At 42.7% G+C, this 19,869-nt stretch overlaps 1 protein-coding gene across 6 annotated transcripts in view; it reads left to right on the top strand.

Annotated features, from left to right (window-relative positions):
* The window catches only part of LOC125120087 (transducin-like enhancer protein 1), a 92,345-nt gene that overhangs the window by 1,604 nt on the left and 70,872 nt on the right, over nt 1-19,869 (top strand). For 5 of the 6 annotated variants that reach the window (XM_047767827.1, XM_047767825.1, XM_047767824.1 and 2 more), the window contains exons 2-4: nt 436-536; nt 1,991-2,054; nt 2,167-2,211. In XM_047767827.1, coding sequence (XP_047623783.1) covers nt 436-536; nt 1,991-2,054; nt 2,167-2,211 — 210 coding nt within the window. Of the gene's footprint in view, nt 1-435; nt 537-1,365; nt 1,433-1,990; nt 2,055-2,166; nt 2,212-19,869 lie in introns of those variants that run through there. The other variant, XM_047767826.1, reaches the window with a different exon arrangement.

Raw genomic sequence — 19,869 nt, 5'->3', positions numbered from 1 at the left:
TGCGGCCCCCTTTCCAGCAATGCTGGAGGTGGCCCCGGCGGCTCTGGGAACGGGAAGAGTTGTTTCTCTTTTCTGGTCCCTGGGGTCATTATCGCCCCCGTGAGGGAGGGGCCGGCGGCGACAGCGACAGTCTGGCCCAGTTCTCGGCCGCCCGCCAGGGAGCCCCCATCCCTTCAACCAGGTGACCCTTTCGCACTTAACGCGATTCGTCCTAGAGGCTAGAAGAGGCTCCAAGCCATTTTAGAAGCTTCGGATCTGGGGAGGTCCACCTTCCCCCTCCCCATAGTGAAGGGCAAACTCGAGTCCGTGGCTCCGGTTTCTTCCACTTCTAACTTCATTTTTTGTTTATGTCCCACCCACTCTTTCGTCCTCTGACTTACTTCTTTATCCCTCCGCCCGCATCCCCGGTCCTCCGGTCCCCCTGGTCGTCTCTAGACGCCGCACCAGGCTGCAGGCCAGCCCTTCAAGTTCACTATCCCGGAGTCCCTGGACCGGATTAAAGAGGAGTTTCAGTTCCTGCAGGCTCAGTATCACAGGTGCGTGTCCGTCCGTGCCCGGTGAGTGGTCGCCCCGGCAGCGCCCTGCCCCAGGTCGCCCATCCCAGTGTCGGCGGTGGCTGTACTTAGTACTTGCGTCCAGGCGGTGGCGTGTGGAGTCGCAGTTAAGACCTGTCATTCACATTACCCACTTTCCTGGCTGTTCCTGGGCCGCCTCTTCTCTTGTCTCCTCCTCCTCCCATTGTTTCCCTTTTGCCCGTTTGCTGCTGTTCCAGGGAGCCTTTTTTCGTGTATTTAGGAGTTGCATGAGAACTGTCAATATTTGCACTTCATTTATTTATTTTGCAACAGGCTGAGCTGAAATCTTGGTTCAATCGATGCCCCAGCTCTGGAGTGCAGGTTCAGGGAGGCAGAGCCGGTGTTGAAATCGCTGTTTGCCATACTAGAATTGGGTTCTTTGAGACAAAGTCCGTTATGGAAAGGTAGCTGCTTTTAGCTGTTCCTATCATTAGTGAGGGTGTGGATATGTGTAGGGTAAAGCTCACCTGCTTTGGCCTCATTGTGGGTTGCATTGGGTAGCACAAGGGATTTGAGTCCCATTTATGTCCATCTCAGCTTTAGTCTCTTTATCTAATGAAGAGACCTGCTTCAGAAAATTTATAAATGAAAACTATTTGTGAAGCACTCTGTCCATAGTGGATTTTGCAGAAATGTTAGTTTCTTCCTTTGTTTCTATGAAGTCTTAGGTGATTAGAGCTAAGAAATGACTGTGTAATGACAGGTTTTATGTTTGCTGTGCTTGAGCAAAAGCACACAGATACTTGGGTGTGAATTTTCTTATTTTGTCAGGGGCTTTCTGATTATTGACATTTTGTCTACTTGAAGATAATAATCTCTAGAGCTTGACGCATACCTGCCCACACCATGTTTATCAGGTAGGGAGGACTTCATCCCACTTAATTGCAGTAGTTACGTGACCTATTTGGTCAGGGAGTTAAAAACAAAGGTTTTAAAAGGAAACAACAATTGTAGAAGTAACTTTACAGGTACAATTTTCAAACTTAGAGACTTTTTGAGTTGGCACAGATAGTACAGCCTGTGCCTTCAACTGAAGGTTGTACAAAGGCTAGGTTTTGGTGGAGTCCAGGGCACCAAACTTTGATTCCGGGAAGGAAATAGGAGTGAACTGATGACCACGAGGAGAAATCAGTCTTCTGTGTAGATCTGAGGTTTTGACAGATTTTTTTCATTCTTGGCGTCAGACCAGGTCTGCACCTAGAAGAAAAAGAATAGTTGCTTAGTGGATACCCTGAACTGTTTACTGTATTCCTTTTCCCTATTAAATGCAAGGACAAAGCTTTTGGGTGTTTACCTAGATAGTTTATGGCTTTTCCAAATTGGTCTGTGTTTTTACTTGAAGTGCAAATATGTGAGGCAGATGTTAAAACAAGTGACATAATGTTTACATTAAGTTGCCTGTTTTGTTTTTGTAGCCTTAAATTGGAATGTGAGAAACTGGCAAGTGAAAAGACAGAAATGCAGAGGCACTACGTGATGGTAGGTATCAAAGATTAAGCTTTTTCCTTTCCATGTAATATTAACAAATATGTGTTCTGAGCATTGCAAAACATGAGTTAATGAAATGCTTGGTTCTTTTTCCTTTTTACAGTATTATGAAATGTCATATGGATTAAACATAGAAATGCATAAACAGGTAAGCTTTAGTTAAATCTCAAGTTGAAATGATAAATAAGTCATGATTTTATAGTACTGGCTTTGACTTCAGCAGTGGGGGGATTTATATGCCGCTATTCAGCCTTGGTTTCCCTTCCTGCGAATTGGTGGTGGTATTCTGCAGCAGGAGTTGCTTCTTAATAGTTGTAGAATGTTTAAGTTACTAGATGAGAGGTGCTTTGGAAGTGTAAACTAGCCTGTTTATAGGCACATAGGAATTGAGGCTCTGCTTGACTTTTCTGTGTGGATACACTGTTCTCTTGAAAGATCTCGGTATCCTGTAGAGTTCTGAAGTTCAGAATAACTAATGTTTTTGTGCTGATTTGGAAAGAAGTGTGGACCTGTAGGGGAAAGAAAGGTCTTCCGGAGTTTCTTTATTCAGGTTATACAGGTAAATGATTTACCTGGGGGTTCTCTCTATGCTTTGGGGCTACAAAAAGCGACACTCAGGATTAGTGGCTTATTAGCAAACATCATTTTGAAAAATGTCTCAGTTGATAAAGGTTTAGAGGGGAAAAAAGCATCCTTTTATGACCACAGCATATGTTGGGAGTCTCTTCGGTCCTGGTGGTTTTAAAAGCATGAAAAGATTAGTGACTGGAAAGCTCGAGCTATGACTATGAGTTTGCAAGTTCCCATAAAATTCACACTTATGGCTACTATAATGGTGTATAAAAAGAGTATTGAGCTGGAACAAGGCACTAAGGACCTCATAAGAGAAGAAAAGCTAAATGATTGCTCAGCCCAAAGGACCCTCGATTGAGTAGTCATTGTCTGCCAAAGAAAGCATTAATGGCAGGGTGTAAGTATTCTGGAGATATGCTGACATTCACTTTTTCATCAAGACTCCGGTACAATAAGTCTTTTAGAAATCGATTGCCTCTTAAAAAATTATCATCAGATGAAGTTGCACAGTTGGACACATTTCAAAGTGCAACAATACAATTCTTACTTGATGTATATGTGCTATTTCATCTCAAACCCTTGTTTCATTAAATTAAAGAGCATGGCTGACCGGCTGGGGCACAGTGGAGAAATTGATTAGTTCAGCCTTCAGATCTTCCTCATATTCAAAGACTTTCATTAAGCAAGTGTGTTTCAGAGTTGAATTCTGCTTTTGTAACTCTGGGCTCTTTGATTTTTAATTCATCATAGATTTTGTAATGTTATCGTGTACATTAGATCTGTTCTCAGATATATGTTTGGAAGAAGCTGGTTATGTTCGGGACCTTTCATTAACGGTATAATTGGGTCTTTAAAAGTGCTGATTTTATTCTGATTTGCAAAGTTGGTAGCCTAGTTTATGTTGGGTTTGTGCTTTTGTTTCTGAGAGCTTAAAGGGCTAGTGCCTGATTGAGGCAATTGTAACTTGTTGGTAGTAATTGAGCTAGAAGATCTGTGGTCATTTAAATGAATTATGCAAATAAAATTGGTTGAAGAGTTCTGACCTGCCACTTCTTAAAAAGTTACCCTAAGGGCACTTATTTTTCTTTTTTTGCTAACACATATTCTGGAAGCATAAGAGGAGATTGAGTTTTCTCTTACACTCACAACCTCAAAGGGTTTAATAACCTCACGACGCCATACAAGGGAGCCCCACCTCTGTGATGTTGTAGGCTGGTGCTGGATTTATTGGGGTAACTACAGAGAGGTGTGAAATTCTTCTGGGTTCCTGTAGGTTACTTGGTGGAGTGACCTCTTCTTTATCGCACAGGAAGAAGGAAGAAGGGGTGAGGAGGGTCAGGAACCCCATGGTGTGAAAATAGTTTTCTAATGAGTTTCTGTACTCCACTGGGCATTTGTGGGTATATATTGTCTGTCCATGAGCCACTGTGCATTAATAATATGCTGTGTATAATTGGCTCAGTAATTTGAAAAATGTGAAAAGCTGAGAGACGTAGGGTTCTTCGTAGTAGAATATTAAGCCCCCTGAAATTTAGTTTATATTGTAAATGCTGACAGACCCTTAACTAGAGTGGTGTGCAGAGCGGTGCTGTAATTCAGTTTAAAGTGGCCTTACATTTGAAAAACATCCTTCTGAATGTCACACATTAATAATAAGTTCTGAGGAGGCATTTGGTGCAGCTAGTAATCATAATTCTTATTAAAACTGGTGACGTCTGGCCCCCAGGGTGTAGCCAGGCTCAAATTGATGCTTTTTGCCGCCTGATCACCAGCATGGCCTAAGTGCTCATTATATTGTAGAGAGGGCCTTTGCAGCTCTCATTAGATTTGACAGGAATTCTCTCTAGGGGGAAACTGGGCATTAGTGAGACTCCTGACAGGCTGAAATTAGTCCTGCTTTATGGCTTATAACCAAATGCTAGCAAGGCATCATCAGGGGACACAAAAAATTGTCATTTCTGACAACATCTTTGTTACTGCAAAAAAAGAAAAAAATGCAGTGATGGGGAAACTTTAATGTTGTTAAGATTTGTCTCTAATGTGACGACCGCTCTACTCCCCACCTTTCAGCGGCTTTGTCGGAGTGAGTTTGAGAGATTTCAGTGTCAAATCTCACCACTGACTTTTCCGGCTGGAAGTTTTAAAGTGGAAGTGCGTCCACATCAAGAATGGTATAATTGTGGTTTCCTTACTTGGTTTGGTGCCCACAGTCCGTGTTTATGTTGTGTCAACACTTCCTGATAAGCCTTCCTCTTACTTTCTCTGCTCCCATTTGTGGCTGGTTACCCAAAAGTCAACGAAATCAGGATGGTAATGGATGTTGAAATCTTTCATTATAGGATGGAGACAATTTTTTTTTCTTCGAATCTTTTTTAGAATCCTGCCTGTCCTCCTCTTTCTAGGTAGGTCTTATAAACTCTTGATTTCTCTGTACAGAGAAGCAGAGACTTCTATTGAAAGACAGCAGTTCTGATACCACATTACCTACATGAAAATAGCAGGTTCATGTGAGTCTAATTTTTGAGGCCTGTGCCTAGTGTGCTTGTCAGTGTGATATTTAAAGTTTTTGTTTCTGTCACGTGGTGTGGTGCACCTCGTTTGATATTTTGGGGAACAAGCTGCACTGTAAATACATATGTAAGCCTTATTTATCTCACTTGTATACCTTTTCAGCGTGCTGATAAGGCCATGACGTAAGTTGTCGTCGGTGGCATGAATTTGTACAGCACTTAACAGTTGACAAAAGCGATTTGCCTCATCCTGTGGAGTAGATGGGCTAGGTGTTTTGCTTTGGGCATGTGCTCAGAATCTGGGACTTGTCAGGGCCAAGCATCTATTGAAGCTTGAAGCTGGATCACCTGGTCCCCAGTCCAGAGCTTTTTCCCTGACTCTACCCACCCTGCTGTCATTGGAAAACAAGGCCAGTGGTGGATTCACCGTTGGACCTGTGCTTAGCAGACCCAAGTCTGCCTCAGTGACTTCCCTCCTGTTCTTGTTCTTTGTCTAGTTTGACCAGCTTCACCACCTGCAAGGTGCATGTTCTAAGAATTAGGAAAATCAGCAGTACTGATTGGTCTCTGGGACCAGCCATGGGTAGATAGTTGTAACCAACCAAGCAATACTCTCTGCAGGTTAAAATATGCCTAGGAATCAAAGACAATCTGAAGTGTGTTGTCAGGACTCCTGGTTGAGACTCAGCAATGCAGTAAGTTTGATCAGTTACTTTGCCTCTCCGTGCTGTATTAGAGCAGAGAGTTACTGCTTAGGGCTCTCTAGAGCAGTGGAGAATTTTAAAAATAAATGAAAGGACTAGCTCTGGAAGGAAAGTATTCTGCAATCCTGATTGTAGGGTGGGGAAGGAGAGGAGAAAGAAAAAAGTAGATGAGAGCTGAACCTTTCCAAACTCTGTGTGATATTTCAGCGAGCACCCTGTCTCAGACCATATAAATTCTGGAGTGAAACTGCTTTCACAGTTTTGATGTGTGCTTTAAAGTTTCTTTAGAGAAATAAATTGTTGTTTAGTAGTGTTTAAATGTGTTAAGGTGAAACTGTTAGGAATTCACCTGTGGGTTAGTTCCTGAGATTTGACTTGCTAGTTGTCTGTTCTACCTTTCTTCCTGTTTTTAACCATGTGTGTTTTAAGTCAGTATCTCAGAATGGCAACTGATCAGCTGGAGTATAGGCACTTAGCTTTAAGCTCCACCTTGTAATACAAAGAAAGTAGCTGTCATCAAGGTTGGAGTAGCCCCCCACTTTATTTCATTAGCCAGGCCTGTCCTTTACAAGTAGGAGTTAAGAGATAAAGCTCTCTGTGTGTTTAGAGCCTAGATTCCAAGATGCAAGATTAGCCTTTGTTTTTCATTGACAAGCAGGGAGGATGCCTCACTCCTTAACCAGCACCCTCCTGACCCCTTTCATAGCTGGATTAGTTGTGGGTTTCTATCCTGGGCCTCGACTAGGGTGAATTGAGTAAATCACTTATCTTGGGCATGGAATTTAAGGGAGGTGTCAAAAAACTTGCCACTCAAAATGTACAGTGTTTTTTTTTTGGCCACTCCCATGGCATGTGGAAGTTCCCAGGCCAGGGACCAAACCCTTGACATAGCAGCAGCCTAGCCCACTATGGTGACAACGCCAGACCCTTAACCAGCTGCATCACAAAAGAATGCCAATAAAGAGTAATTTTAAAATTCAAAATTAGGAGTTCCCATTGTAGTGCAGCAGAAATGAATCAGTTGTATCGGTGAGGATTCGGGTTCGATCCCTGGCCTCCATCAGTGGGTAGGGGATCCGGTGTTGCCATGGGCTGTGGTGTAGGTCGAAGATTCAGCTTGGATCCTGAGTTGCTGTGGCTTAGGCTGGCAGCTACAGCTCTGATTCAACCCCTAGCCTGGCGACCTCCATGTGCCTTGGGTGTGGCCCTAAAAAGCAAAAAAAAAAAAAAAAAAAAAAAAGCAAAAAATCAAAATTAAATCCCCCAAATCCACATGGAACAAAATATCAACAATTATGTAGTGACAGGGTTGGGAATAGGGTTAAGGGAGACCAGAGAGACAGTGTGGGGTCGGAGAGCCTCCCTCCCTTCCCCTTTGTTTTTCAGGGAGGGGGATGTCCCATGGGAGCTCTGATGATCTGTAGGACCAACCTTGGGGTGAGGTAGTTGGTTGAGGTCACTTATTGAGAGACATCGGTGAGTTGCTAACAAGTGGCCTGGCCCTGGTTATGTAGTCTGTGAAGAGGGTTAGACTAGGCAGGCCCTAAAGTAGGGCCTTTCACCAGAGGGCACTCATCCCTTGGAAGGCATCCCAGCCAGGCCTTGGAACTCAGCACTTTGTGTGTGTCAGTTGCAAAGAGTGTCCAGAGGGCTTAAGATGTTCCTCCAAATAGTGTTTATTAAGAAACACAGAAAGGAAAAATCTGTTCTTCTAGCAAATATTCAAATAAGTCTTTTTGTGTGTTAGTGACACTAAAGGTATATTCAGGAGTTCCTGTTGTGGCTCAGCGGTTAATGAATCCGGCTAAGAACCCTGAGGTTGCGGGTTCGATCTCTGGCCTTGCTCAGTGGGTTAAGGATTCAGTGTTGCCATGAGCTGTGGTGTAGGTTGCAGACACGGCTCGGATCCAGAGTTGCTGTGGCTCTGGCATAGGCCAGCGGCTATGGCTCCAATTCGACCCCTAGTCTGGGAACCTCCATATGCCGAGGAAGTGGCCCAAGAAATGGCAAAAGACAGACCAAAATAAAAAATAAAAAAAAGGAGTTCCCGTCGTGGCGCAGTGGTTAACGAATCCGACTAGGAGCCATGAGGTTGCAGGTTCGGTCCCTGCCCTTGCTCAGTGGGTTAACGATCCGGCGTTGCCGTGAGCTGTGGTGTAGGTTGCAGACGCAGCTCGGATCCCGCATTGCTGTGGCTCTGGCGTAGGCCGGTGGCTACAGCTCCGATTCGACCCCTAGCCTGGGAACCTCCATATGCCGCGGGAGCGGCCCAAGAAATGGCAACAACAACAACAACAACAAGAAAAAGACAAAAAAATAAAAAAAAATAAAATAAAAAATAAAAAAAAAATAAAGGTATATTCAGTTACTGGCTCTTGGCACCATTTTAAGTTTCCTTAGATCCGAGTCTCTACCTCTTCTATTATTAAACTTTTGTGGTCTCCAGAAGTGGGTTATATTGGAGGAAACCGAGAAACTGACTGGGCTGTCGTTAATGCTTGATTGACTCAGTGGTGTCCGTGTCCCCTGCCACCCTTCCGTTCCCGGATGCTTACTGTTGCTTCAGATTGTTAAAAACTGGAATTCTCAGAACTAGGACCTTTCATGGAAAGTGTTTGGTGTGATGGTTTTTAATTAAACTTTAGCTAGCTGTTTTAGGAGGTTGGCTTATTTGGCAAGATTAGACATTTGTAGCTTCAAAATAGTGCTCGTTAATGAGATCAGTGAATTCTGTAGGAAGAAATGTGCCATAGGATTGTTCCAGGAATAATGTCTTGATGCCTGAAGTAGAGACTGTGTGTGTGTGTGTGTGTGTGTGTGTGTGTGTGTGTGTAGGAATGGGCTCTCAGTATAGGAGAGATTTCTAATATTTTTTTCTGAGGCATGGTTTGGTCTAAAAAATGGAAAAAAGTTACACTGACATTTTAGCATAGATTAAGATATTCATGTATTGCCATTCCCTTGGTTAAAAAGAAAAAATGAGAGTTCCCGTCATGGCACATCAAAAACGAATCCGACTAGGAAGCATGACGTTTCGGGTGTTCAATCCCCGGCCTCGATCAATGGTTTAAGGATCTGGTGTTGCTGTGAGCTGTGGTGTAGGTCACAGACTCAGCTTGAGTCCTGCATTGCCGTGGCTGTGGTTGTGGCGCAGGCCAGCAGCTGTAGCTCTGATTTGACCCCTAGCCTGGGAACCTCCACATGCTGTGCATGCAGCCCTAAAAAAAAAGCAAAATAAATAAATAAAAACTAAAATTGAAAAAAAGAAAAATTATTTCTAAAATGGTTTGCAAAACCACGATGATTATGGAATTGCTCTAGTTATAGATCACCTGGTCACCATAACAATTTTTCTGAAACTCCAAGAGTTTGACACAAAGTTTTATCAAATACCCTATGATTTCATTATTTTATTATTTAAAATGATTCGTTTTATATTTCATTATTTCATTATATGCAATAACTTACTTTATATTTCATTATTTTATTTTATAAAATAATTTATTTTATATTTCACTATTTTACATTTCAATTTTTAGTAATTACTGAGTTTTTAATTCTGTTTGCCTGCTTTGAGGCAGCATAAAATCATAACTGTGAAAACATTGCTTACCCCCTTCCCTTACATGTTTTCAAATTAGGTATAACCGACACTTTTTTTTTTGTTTTTTCTAGTAGTATCATTGGCTACATAGTCATTCTTTGACTATAAAATTTGTTAGCCAGAAAAGGTAGGATGAAGGGTTTTTTTAGGTATAAGGACACACTAGAAGAATTCTGTTCATTGAATTAATTTTTTTCACTTGCCAAATGGAGAAGAACTGCTGTTCACGGTGAAAGTACTGCTCCTCAGGGTGGTGGGTGTACACAGCTGTGAATGCTGGAAGGGGTGGTGTAGTATGTCCAGTGTACTAGTAGATACTCATTAGATAGGCATTATTCACTGGATAAAGTGGAATCAGTTGTTTTTGAGAATGTAAGTAAATTTGAACTTGCATGTCCCCATCATGCAATTTGTTACACGGCTGAAATACGTGTGGCTCTAGACCAGGTTTGATATCAGCGCCATTCCTGATCTAACTAGATTATTAGTCTGCAGTGTTTTGTGCAGCTTGTCAAGAAGTTTCAAAACATATCGCCAGATATGTTTACTTATGAATTTATGAGTTCTATAAATGTATTACTATACTGATAGATTGTGTACATATATAATAAATGGACTTTTTTAATGGAGGGGTTAAATGAAAGTCCTCATGTTCTCAGTGCTCCTCATAGTTCGTTTACCGCTGAGCCACGAAGGAAACTCCTAGTCTACATTTTAAACACTCTTGGAAAGCTGGCCCTGGAATGGAAGGGAGTGCATGCAGAATTCTTTAGGGGCCTGGGTCTTGTGGCCTCTTAGTTATGCCTGTTTTTTATGGTTGTGACTTCCCACTCTAGTAATTGCCTCTTTGGCCATCACTCACAGCCTCTGTCTGTTGCTGATTACTGTCCATGCCAGTCTTTCTTGGCCACCTCCATCCTCTTCCCTCCCGGTCCTTTAATCCAGCCAAATGGACTAAAGTTCTCTTTTTTGTACCTAAAAGATGTTTTGTGTTTTTTCTGTTTATTTAAAAGTCCAGGCTTTTTTGTCAAACTTCACATGGCCTTTTTCACTATCCTTCAAGGTATAGTTCGAGTACCAACACTGTCTGTTTACATGAAGGCCTTCCGTGTCAGCTCCAGTAGGGGGCTGTCACATGGCTTATTTTTGCTCTAAGTTTTGTAGTAATGTTTTTTCATGTGGCTTTTCCCGTTTCTTCAGCAGGGTTGCAGTTTGCTTGAGGCTTGAGTTTGAGATTTGCCACTTTGCTTCCCAGTGAGTTCGAGGAGGCACTTGTTAAGTAGTGTTTAAGGTGCTCCTTAGGTAGAGTGGTGATTGTAAATGTTTGGGATCCTGAACCCATATGAAAATCAGCTGAAAGCTGCTTGGCCAAAAACCAAACATATTTTTATACCTAAGATTGCTTTGCCCAACAATTTTGGTTGTGTGTGGACATTTTAAGATCTTCCAGCAAGTCCATGGCATCCAGATTAAAAATCTAAATCTAGAGTACCAGTATGGATCCTTATGCCAAAGTTAAGAATGAAATCTATTTGATTTTACTAGGTGTTATATAGGATTATGGTTTTAATCGTATCTGATTGCTTTTGCTCTGTTGTTTTTCTTTTGGAAAAGTGATTTACAGTCAAATATCCACTGAGGCTTGTTTTTTGGTTTGTTTGTTTTTTGCTTTTTAGGGCCACACCTGGCGGCATGTGGAGATTCCCAGGCTAGGGGTTGAAGCGGAGCTACAGCTGCCCACCTAGCCACAACCACAGCAATGCAGGATCCGAGCTGAGTCTGCAACCAACACTGCAGCTCATGGCAACGCCAGATCCTTAACCTGCTGGGCAAGGCCAGGGATCGAACTCGCAATCTCATGGTTACTAGTCAGAATCATTTCTGCTGTGCCACAGTGAGAACTCCCACTGAAGCTTCTTAATGGGGAGTTTAATTTTAGTAATATATTTGGGTTTGTAATAGAAGAGAAAGAGAGAAAAAGCAGAAGTAGCATGTTGCTGAGGCCTGGGTTTCCTTGTGAATTCAGCAGGTACATGCATCACTGCCCAGGAACCACTGCTTATCTCCTAAGGATGACCACAGCCACTAATAATGTTGTAGATAAGTTGTGTTACAAGTTTCTCCAAAGGCACTGACCTTGACTTAGTCAGTTTCTTAATAATGCTGATTATACACATTATTTACTTCTAGTCTTTACAGAGTCTCTTCCCCCACAAATGTATTATTATGAAGAATTTCAAATATACAGAAAAGGAGAAAGAAATGTACAGTGAACACCTTGTCTTATACCTACCTCTTTGATACCAGGAATCTGTAAAGTAACATATTGTAATATGTAATATGTAATATGTAATATGTCACATATCTTGCACAGAGCTTTTGCCCTCCCCTTTCCCCAAAAGATAAAGAAAAAATTCAAGCCTTTCTTTTAGCAACCCAACCCATTTTAGACTGATGCACACGAAAGGGGGAGTTTCTCCAGGGACATTTCAAGAATCCCATCCGAACAGGTGTTTTTTTTTGTTTTTTTTTTTTTTAATAACATTTGCCTCCTAGACTTGCCCTTTGTGTTTTTGGTGTGGTTGTACTAAGTGATCCACCATTACATGGTGTTAGGCTGCTTGCTTTTTCAGCTGTCACCTTAAAGCAGAGGTTTAGACTTAGAAAAGCCAGATGCCCCTTACTTCCTAAGCCCTCCTACCTTTTGGCCCTTGAAAAGGCACCTTTAAGATGCTATCCCTGTATTTGCTGGAGGAACAGCTTTAGTGGTGGTAAGGTGGAAACTGGGAAGTCATGGTGCAAAAGGACTGCGATTTTGAGCTTTGCGTGAGTGGAAACTGTCCTGGTGGAGAATTGAAGCTGTCTCAGAGGCCGTGGGTGGTGCAGGGGTGTGAAGGACCAGAAAAGAAAACCTCTTTGAGGACCTCAGCGTGCAGAGGAGGCTCTCCAAGGCCGGGGCCTCCAGAAACACAGCCTTTGTCTGTCCGCGGCGCCCTCTTGATGCCTTGAGCAAACAGCCTCGCAGAGCCCCTTACAAGTAAGGTGACCGGCCAGTGTATTGACACACACAGACACAATAGAAAACTGCATTAGGAGGTGAGCCATTGGGATTTGCAGTAAATATATTACAGAACACAAGTGACTTGCCGATACTGCTTGTTTAGCAGTTTGCAAGGGCAGTGGCAGTATGGATTTTTGAATTAGAAGGGAAGGGCTGTTCTTTCTCTGTGCAGGAACATCTAGTTGATGGCTGGGGAGAAAATTGATTTAGAGAACAAAATGCAGCCGCCTTTATTTGTGCCATTTGAAAGGCGTCTATGGATTAGTGAGTGAAAATAAAAAAGGTCGCTTTCGGTTTAGGAAAGGGGGTCTTAACATTGATCTGTGTCCTGGTCTGGTATGGAGAGAATAATGGATGGGCCACCAGGAGGGAGGAAGGGTGTCCAATCCCCCGTCCAGCCTGCAGCTACAGGTGACTGCATGGTTTTCAGATAGTTTGTCTGTTTCAGCTCTTTGGCTTTCAAAAGTCAGCTTCTTGGATTTATTATTGTAGAGTAAGCTTATTGGGAACCTAAGAGTCAGTAGTCGTAGTCCATCCATTGAGCTCCTCGTGCCGTAGGAATTGCTGTAGAAGCTCTCTGTAAATCCTTCCAGCCTCCCTTTGTGTGGATATTAATTATTCCTCCTTGCAAAGGAAAAACCAGGCTAGAAGGTTAGGCACCTGCTGGATAGGGGTGTTATCACGATTGAGTGACTGATGTGTCCTGCTCAGGGACAGCTGTTCTTGGAAATCTGTTATCTGACTCCATCATTGATCCCTTTAAAACTGTACCCCGTTGTCGGAATTCTAGGTCATGTTTCCATCTTGTTTTTCCAAGCCCAGTTTCCTTCCTTCCTGCATCTGAACTGTTCACTTTTCACTATTTCCTCTCAATGACAGGGTTTTTAAATTTGTTTCCTTCTAAGATCAGAAGTGTTTATTTCAGCTCAAAAGGAAACTTTTTTTTTTTTTTCTTTTTTTAAGCCCCTATTGGCAGCCTCTGTTGTCTGAGGAATCTAGAGGAATTAAGATGCCTTATTTAAGCCAAACAGGAAAATGTGCCCTTGGAAGGCAACAGCCTTAAGTAGTTAATACAACCACCAGTGAGAATAGCCTTGGGTTGAGTTTTTTTGTTTAAGAGGATGGATGAACAACAAAGACCAACAAAGAGGATTTGGTTCCTTTTATTCCGAGTTTTGGCAGAATAAAGGATAGGAGATGTGTTTCCAATTTTTTTCTTTTTAATGTAATGTGGCAAATCTAACTTTGAATTTGAAGAGAGATTTTTGTTATCCTTAGGGGGGAAAAGTAAAAAGGCTGTTTTTGCTGTGTTTGGTAAGAAAAAACAATCGCACACCTTGATGACCTGTGCATACATACAGGTTTCTTTGGCTATGAAAACTTGTGAAGTGGGGGCAAAGTTTGGATAGTTGGGTTGCAGTATTCTCTGTGTGCTCCATGGGCTTGAGATTTCTGTGGCCCGTTGATTCACAGCTGCTGCTTATGTGCTAATAGTTGAGGAAACGGGAAAAAAAAAAAAAAACCTTACAGGAGGGAAGAAAGCAGAGCCCTTTGGGATTGGATGTACAGGGTTTAGGTAGTTGACTCATTGCCGAGCATGATGCAGTAGCAACTTTTCTGTAAGTATTTGGGATGAAAGAGGGCACAGCTCTGACAAATGGTGCCAGTACCTGCTCCCACAGTTGCTTAGAAGCTCTGCCACCTGCTGACATCAGTGTGCAGAGAAGCTCCATGTTGCTGCCTCTTTGTGTTTAGCTTGGGAAGTGGTCCTGAAGTCTTCTGAGTGTCTGTAGGCGAAGCACGAGGTTCCTGACAACTCCCTCTGCCTGCCAGTTGGCCAGGGTTCTGGAGCCTTTTCCATTTGTAAGCCGGCTGGCTCTCTTACAGTGCCTGGGCCCTGAGCTCCCAAGGAGCCAAATCTCCTTGCACAGCTACTGAGAAGGTTGGAAGTGGACTCCTGAAATGTGTCCAACTTCTGTACTTTTTAGCTGACCAAAGGCCAAAATCATACCACTAACTCAAGAGTGGAACTGCTGACTTGTGAATCTTTTAAGAACTCTGTATTCCATAATTGACTACGCTGGATGCTGTGATATTCATGAATTAAGTGAAATATAACGGGATGTCACATTTTAGCTGTGCATTTTTTCAAGGGAATAGTGATTTTTGAACTGGTTGTGAAATATGTATTCATTCTTATTTCTTACAATGAGTCAGATGTGGTTTACCCATCTTAAAGAGCTGCAAACAGGTGTTGGTATGTCGTCGTCATCTTGTGTAGCCATTGGTGTGGTCATGTTAAATACCCAAAGGTCAAAGTCACAAGGTCAAATACCCCCCCCAAAAGCTGTGATTTTTATTTTATAATTATTTTTTCTGATTAGCATGTGGAATTACTCTTGTCAGTTTCCCTCAAAGTAATGAAATTGCTCAAGGTTTATATGGAATGAGTAACAATTATTGCTTCTCATATTAAAATAGTGTGAAAGGGAGGGGGCTTTTTGAGTAGACTTTGCACTGTGAGAGTATTGGTATTGACACCATTTACAATTTGGAGTATAGTTTGAAGACCAGATTCTACTGTGTGTTGCATCTTGGCTAATATGGCTGTAAAGAGGAGATGAATGTGGCTACTTTTCCAAGTCTATTACTCAGGAGGACTGTAAATTTGATTGGCTGTTACAATTCTAGCAGAATCATTCGATTTGAGAGCAATAGAAAGATAAGATATCCAATTACCCAAATGATTTGCAGGGTTAGCCAACGTTGTCATGGAGACACGAGTTGGAACAAATTAAATTTTAAGCAATAAAATAATCTTAAAGCCCGTCTGGGAACAAGAAAATTTGGCAGTGGCACTTACCTGAATTGAATCTTAGCTTGACACGATGTTGTTTGACATTGATATACTGTGGGGGCCTAAACTTATATAGGGCACAGCATTACCTTCAAAAAGGAGCTTGTCCTAACCGGTAAAGGGGAGTATTAGTATAAAGTCAAGATATTAACATTTGTTCCATAACCTAAATGAGGATTAAGCTCTGGCTTCCTAGGAATATTTTGTTTTTAAGGATTGAAATGCCTTAATCATGATTAAGCAGCATTAATTGGACACTTGGAAAAAAAGAGACTTGTTTCAGCAGCACGCAGTTTTTGTAATGGCTGTTCCCCTTTGTGTGTGTGTTAGCAGACGTAATAGAAATTGTGTGGATATCTTTTGGTGGGGGGTGGAGGTGTAAGCATGCATATATTTGCATGTACAAATAAGGAGATTTTTGGCACATGCCCCTGCACTGCAGATGATTCTCCATTTTCGTTAAAATTTCTACTTTGCAGTACTGCTTGCAGACTGGAAAATTGCTTTCCAAACTTGAGCTGATGACCTAAAACCTGAATAAGTGTCAGACTGGGGCTTAGAAGGTTATTTCCCCTTATTAATGTATTGTTTAACTGGTTCCTGGCTTGTGCCTCGGATTTGAAAACAGCCGAGTAGTCCAGAAGGAGGGAGGCTTTTTATCCACATGTCTATTAGACAGATGGAGATGGAAATTGGTCTGAGGTCAAGCCATTTGCAGCGTTCTCACAGCCTTCGATTTTCCTCTCATCCTCACCGCAGATCATCTCAAATGATTCAGTAATGACCAAAAGTGCAACATTGACCTTTATTCCCTGGTGGATTACTGTGTTTCACAGTCCAAATGGCAGGAAGTCTATTCTGTTCTTCCAGAAGGAGCCTGGCTTTATTGAGCCAGCCCAGCCCTGTGGGAACCATGCGAATGCAGACCAGTGTAACACAATACGTGGGTTAAATTTGGTTGCTTGTGCTCTGGGAAACAAGAATTGACATGTCCTGAACCCACATAATTAATGGAAGAATATCTAGGATGCTTTCTAAAAACACACACAAGCACATAAATTGATTTGTCCACTTGTAATAACTGGTGAATGATAGGAGTGGTAACTTGTGGTGGCCCCTGGTTTATAAACGATTCTCACTTCCATGACCTAGTGTCTTTATCCCTTCTTGTTTAACGCTTCCCCAGTATATCTTAGATAGCACATTGTAACGTATCTTTTCTAAACTATAAGTTGAGGAGTTCCCACTGTGGTGCAGTGGGTTAACAATCCAACTGCAGTGGCTCAGGAGGTGTGAGTTCATTTCCCAGCCTGGCGCAGTGGGTTAAAGGATCTAGTATAGATCTTAGCTATGACTCCGATTTAGTCCCTGGCCTAGGAACTTCCATATGCTGCTTATGTGGCCATAAAAATAAATAAAATAAAATAACAAGTTGATATGACTGGGGACTTTTCTTTAAATACTTTAGGTTATATATATTTGTGGTCAATCCATGTACCCTTGAATAAATTATCCTAACAAAGCACACTTTTTCCCTGAAAATAGCTTGATTGTTATCTTGGAAAAATGGTGATTATTTTCCTCTTGCTCAGATTTCTCTGTGTATTGTATTGTGTTGTGATGATCAGGTGTGTGTGTGTGTTTAAGAAATAATTTGTATTTAAAACGATATTTCTGTTTGCCTCCACCTGCATAGCTGAGCTAATATTCTGTGACTCTTTAATGCACTAGTGAAGTCTAGGATCCTTGCACTTACCATCTTGTAAATACTTAAAAACTTTTCCAAAGAGGCATGCTTTGTAAATTTTCACCAGCCTCCCAGATTCATTTAAATCATGATCTAAGGTGCTTTTGAGATAAAAACTCTTTTCTTGACTGTTGACCTCACTGCACACAAGTTTTTTTTCTATCCCAGTGGCTCCCAGTCTTTGATGCCCTGCTGGCACTTGTTGGGTTCACTGTTCCTGAGCCTCCTCCCTTCACATTCATCTTCTGGCCGCTCTGGGAGTAAATTGCATTCTGGAGCTTCGCAGCTTTCTTGGCACATGATGTTGATTGAAAAGAATCCTAGGTTTCAACTGTGAATGCCAGGAACTTTGTCTTCCTTCCCAAAGGACTACCTCTCTAGCATCTTGGCCTGTGAGGAGGAAGGCCCAGAGATGGGGCTTTCCAACTACGGCTGAGCTTGGGGCTCACATAGTACATGCGCGCGCGCGCGCACACACACACACACACACACACATCTTTCTAACTTGAGACCATTCTGCTGGCATATCACATGGCTTTGATGGCACCGGTCTCTTGATGGAGTACTGCTTTCCCTAAGAAGTTGCTTAGAAGAACAGTGGCAGCCGTCATGCATGTGTGGGTCATTCAGCTGTAGCATGCTTTAAAATCAGGGAACCACTGTCCCATGGTCAAGACATTTCCTTTCCACTGTCTAGATTGGCTAAAGATCCAATCTGTTAAGGACACATTCACACCCAAACTGCTATCCAGTGATCTCCATCCACACAAGATGTAGGCAGGGGAATGATGAGAAATGCTAAAGCTGATGATAAATGGTGTGTCATAGTTGTGTGCACTGGACGTTTGCTTTCTCCTGATGGAATACAGGGTCATGGAATGCAGACCACTGGGAGTCAGTACCATCCAAAAGCAGATTACCACACAGGCCTAACCGGTTGCGATGATGAAAAAGAAAGGGTTTAAGTGTTACTGCAAGGAAGATGACATTCCACGTTTTTTGTTCTTTTTTTTTTTTTTTTTGTCTTTTTGCCATTTCTTGGGCCACTCCGGCAGCACATGGAGGTTCCCAGGCTAGGGGTCTAATCGGAGCTGTAGTTGCCAGCCTAAGCCAGAGCCACAGCAACGCGGAATCCGAGCTGCGTCTGCGACCTACACCACAGCTCACAGCAACGCCGGATCCTTAACCGGCGTTGAGCAAGGGCAGGGATCGAACCCTCATGGTTCCTAGTCGGATTCATTAACCACTGTGCCACGACAGGAACTCCCATTCCACATTTTGAGTAAAGACCATACTCATAAACTGGGTTTTCAGAGGCAACTTGATTTTTGCATATTCCTGTGCAGTCTTTGACTTCACAGGCATGTATTATTTTCAGAATTGCAATTTTAGCCTTCATGCCATAGTGATGTAGCCAGCTCTTCCTCCCACCGATCCTGCTATTGTATGGTATTATCTAATTTCTCTCGTGAGCTTCCTAATGACTAAGACCTGTGAAGAGGGTGAAAGGTGTAGGCTGGCTCTCTTTCCATTCCCAGGGCAATAGGCGTTGACTTCGTGGTAGTGTTCTGTGATTCACCCTGCGGGTGTTCGTCCTGAAACCCTTCTTGGGGCGCAACAGAGTGCATTTTCCTTTGATGCTACGAAATGCTGTCTTTTTCCATCATGGGACAAGCCGAGATGATTTCCTGTGAACAGCACTTTCTGAACTCCATAACAAGGGTTTCTGAATAATGGAAATGTGCTGTTTAGGCACTGAGACAGCTGCAATGCTTTTGTCAAGGATGCATCTTTACCAAAATGACAAATTAAAGCCCAAATGCTCTGCTTGGCAACAGTTGGGTCAAAACATTTAAGTCATTAATTAGAAGGAACTGAAGGGGGAAGAATTTACACAAATACACAGTGTTGCAGACTCAACTTCATCTTGGAAAATGCAACTGAATTCTTTAAAAAAAAGCGGGGGAGGGCAGTTCTCAAGTGGGGCCTGCCAAGCTTGTCATTTGCAAATAAATCAGAAGGCCTTCATTGCGGGAAGGGGAACCAATGAATAGAGTTGCTTTGTCATTCTTTGATGGGCCCCACACTCAAGCCTGCTATTAAAAATGAATGCATTCAAGAGGCTCTGCATTAAGAACATAAACAATTAAGGGCACTTGAGTTGCTCTGCTGAGAGCTGCCTCGAAGATCCGAGAGCTTTCTCCGGAGACGCAGGCCCTGCAATCTGCCTCGCAAGGAGCCAGAGAATGGGAGCAATTAGTGTTGCTATCTCCGCCCCAGCAGCCTTCAGCAGGTTTTGATTTTCCTTTATTTTAACCCCTCCTTGTTTTGAGAGAAGCTGCAAAGGTGAAGGGTGAGCCGTGGAAGGAGAGAGTGGGCACCCAGTGGGAAAGGGCTAGGGTTTAGGAGGCTGCCGGAGCCCCCACATGAGGGGGAGACGGAACATAAAAGTGATCTGCCCATAATTGGCGACTTGTGTTTGGATTAATCGAGCCGCTGGGAGGGTTCTGTCAGCTGGTACTCTTTGTTTTGCTTTAATCATCGGGTTGAAGAAGGGGCAAGATTACATTGCCACAGGTGGACTCATTTAAATGAATGTTGTTTTGGGGTCTCCCACAGTAGGCAGATGGGTTCTTCCACCCCTGTTCCGTCTATGTTCTTGCCTCGGTCTTGTTTTCTAAAAATGCATGGAGACAGGCAATCATCTCTGTCTGTGCCAAGAATTTGGAGAAAGGCAGGTCTGAACTCCC

The sequence above is a fragment of the Phacochoerus africanus genome, chromosome 2 (genome assembly GCF_016906955.1).
Source record: "Phacochoerus africanus isolate WHEZ1 chromosome 2, ROS_Pafr_v1, whole genome shotgun sequence".
Lineage (NCBI taxonomy): Eukaryota > Metazoa > Chordata > Mammalia > Artiodactyla > Suidae > Phacochoerus > Phacochoerus africanus.
The sequence above is the reverse complement of the archived record's forward strand: the minus strand, read 5'-3'. Positions and strand labels throughout refer to the sequence as shown.